We start from the raw sequence: 3,192 nt of genomic DNA, 5'->3' as shown, positions 1-3,192 counted from the left end.
AATTCCAGTGAAATATATTTATGTTTGTGGTTGTAATGTGACAAAATATGGAAAAGTTCAAGGGGTATGAATACTTTTGCAAACCACTGTAGTCATTGAGTGGTAATGATGGAGTCTCTCTGCTATTTTTTTAAATAGATAAATAACTTATTGATTATCCTTGCTTTGAATTATAACTGGATCAGACTGGGTTTTCATGTAAACTTTACTGTAGTGCTTTAGATTGTAGTTTTTCTACATTTATTGTTAATTGGTGCTGTAAATTGATTTGTGACTTTTTTATATTTGGGAAGTTTCAACAATCATACACAGTTGTAAAGGATTATTTTTCTTGTTTTTTTGTTAATTATTGACATGAATTCATGCCACTTCATCTTTAAATTTACTAGGAGTGTATTGTGTTTGCATTGAATTTAATTTTGCTTCAGCTGGAAGATAAACCTGCCTCTTAAAGCAGTTTACCTGGAGGAGGATTAAATGTCTGCAATATCTGTCTCAGGTGATTTGACTGAGAGCGTTCACACCCGGAGGTAAATTGCATATCCCCCAAATATTTTTGTTACCAGATGTGAATGAACCTGCCCTGTAATCATTTACACATGCAGCCATGTCACTCAGCTGTCACATCAACAGTGTGACAGGTAGTTTCTGTAAAGATTGCAATAAAATTAGACAATTTAATTATATTTGTGTTGAATTTAACAACAGGACTGTGTATAAAATATTGCTTCTCAGGTTGTTGTCCTGTGATTGACAGCACATTGTAACTCACAGTGACTCTAAAACAATTCAAACATCAAAGTTGACCCTACAGTATAGCTGTTTTGTAGGGTCTTCAGCTTGGGTAAATTCTGCAGTCATTCAATCTGTGCTTCTGATTACTTAAAACTTGTCTACATGTTTTGTGGCAACACACATTTCTGTGTGTGCCTGCAGGGTGGTTTGACTTTATACAGTTTCTTCATTGATATGACTGACCATTTCCTCTGTGGTGGTAAAAAAAATATCTGCTTGACAAACAAAACAGCATATCAAACTCCTTATTTAGCAAAATGCTTGAAAAGAGTTAATGTGACGAGCAGTAAGCAGAACTGTCAGAGGTGTTGAATGTAGTGAATTTTCTTCAAAGTCACTGAGATGGAACTTCTTTTCCCACTCGCATTCAAACAGGATGAAATACCCCACCGCGTCTCAATTGTTCTCAGGAATCCTCCGTGGAGTAGTTTCTTTCGTCATGTGCTACTTTTTCAGAAACGCTAATAAGACGTTCAGCATCTGTCTAATCTCCTGACCTGGTTGGGAGACACAACCTGGTTGTTCTGTGGCTCCTCCAGCTGAAGATCCATGCTGGTGTCTCAAGAATGTTTAAATTCCACTGTATCTTGCAGAAATGTGCCTCTGATATGACTTCATCAAGATTAACTGATCCAGTAAGGGCTCAGGTTAGTGATTTGTTCACAGTGAAACAAAGCAGGCAGCTCCAGCAATAATACAGTTTATTTGTTTTCAGACAGCTGCTCAAAACAAAAAAGAAAAAAAACATCTACGTTTAGCTTTGATACATCATTCAAATCTCAACTCAAAACCTATCTGTTCAAAAAAGCATACACACTTGAACCATAAATCTAACTACCAGTATTCTCATAGTTTGCACTATTTTATTTTGTTTTGTTAACTGATTTATTGCTTTTATTGTTTTATTGTGGTTTTTATTATTGACTTTTGTAAGGTGACCTTGAGAGTTTTGAAAGGCGCCTATAAATAAAATTTGTTGTTGTTGTTATTATTCCATTACCCAAAATCTCTAACCCATCCAGGCTCAATGACTACCGCCRAGTAGCTCTCACCCCCGTCATCACAAAATGCTTTGAGCGGCTTGTCCTAGCACACCTCAAAGCTTTTCTCCCCCCGACCCTGGACCCCCACCAGTTTGCGTATCATCAGAACAGGAGCACAAAGAATGCAGTCTCCATAGCACTGCACTCCATCCTCTCACAAAAACACCTTCACCAGAATGCTTTTCATAGACTTCAGCTCAGCATTCAACACAGTCATCCCCTCAAAGCTCATTACAAAACTCACAGACCTAGGCATCAGTTCCCTCATGTGTAACTGGTTAATGGACTTCCTGACCAGCTGGCCCCAACATGTACGGCTGGATAACTGTTCATCTGCCATAACCATTAACACCGGTGTTCCACAAAGCTGTGTGTTGAGTCCCTTCCTCTACTCCCTCTTCACCTATGACTGTAGACCTGTCAACGTCTCAAATGTAATTAAGTTTGCAGATGACACCACGGTGATCGGCCTCATCAAAGACAACAACGAGGCTGCTTACAGGGAGGAGGTGGACCTTCTTGCTGAGTGGTGCAGTACCAACAACCACCGACTCAACACTGAGAAGACCAAGGAGCTCATCGTGGACTTCAGGAAGAGTGCTGATCCACACCCACCCATCTACAGTACATCAAAGGGACAGCTGTGGAGCATGTGAATAGCTTCAAGTTCCTGGGAGTTCACATATCCGAGGATCTCTTCTGGACGACCAGCTGCTCCAAGCTTGCCAAGAAGGCTCACCAAAGCCTCTTCTTCCTGAGGAAGAACCACCTTTTACAAGACATCCTGGTGAATTTCTACTGCTGTACCATAGTAAGCATCCTGACCACCTGCATCTCAGGCTGGCATGGGAACTGCTCTGCTTCCGACCGGAAGGCGTTGCAAAGGGTGGTGAAAACCGCCCAGCGCATCACAGGAGCACCACTCCCTGCCATAGAGGACATCTATGGGAAGCYATGTCTCAATCGGGCCAGGAAAATTTATCAAAGACTCCAGTCACCCAGCATAGACTTTTCACCCTCCAGCCCTCTGGGAGGCGCTACAGGAGCCTCTGCACTAGAACTACCAGGTACCGGAACAGCTTTTTCCCAACAGCTGTGAGACTCTTGAACTCTGCCTCCTGACACTCATCAGTAATCATGGACTGAACACATACATACAATACCCGCAACCACCCATAACCTGTGCATATGTATTATATGTATATTACTGCCTACTGCTTGTACATCTACCACAGTCATAGTTTGTATATACTGTATATCATGTGTACACTTGTACATACATTTGTATATTCTGTTCACAACCTGTCATATTTGTACATCTGTATGATATTTTAGACCACCATATATATATATA

General features: G+C 40.8%; 1 protein-coding gene across 3 annotated transcripts in view; it reads left to right on the top strand.

Moving 5' to 3' along the window:
* Nucleotides 1-3,192, top strand: part of tbc1d23 (TBC1 domain family, member 23) — a 45,588-nt gene that overhangs the window by 2,032 nt on the left and 40,364 nt on the right. Inside the window, exon 1 of one of the 3 annotated variants that reach the window (XM_014020236.1) lies at nt 2,724-2,905. The exons of the other annotated variants lie outside the window; for them this stretch is intronic. Within the exon in view, the coding sequence (XP_013875690.1) occupies nt 2,793-2,905 (113 nt within the window). The 5' untranslated portion in view covers nt 2,724-2,792. Of the gene's footprint in view, nt 1-2,723; nt 2,906-3,192 lie in introns of those variants that run through there. 3 annotated transcript variants of the gene reach the window in all.

The sequence above is a fragment of the Austrofundulus limnaeus genome, unplaced genomic scaffold (assembly GCF_001266775.1).
Source record: "Austrofundulus limnaeus strain Quisiro unplaced genomic scaffold, Austrofundulus_limnaeus-1.0 Scaffold245, whole genome shotgun sequence".
Taxonomy (NCBI): Eukaryota; Metazoa; Chordata; class Actinopteri; order Cyprinodontiformes; family Rivulidae; genus Austrofundulus; species Austrofundulus limnaeus.
Note: the sequence above shows the minus strand (reverse complement) of the source record. Positions and strands in the feature narration are given on the sequence as shown.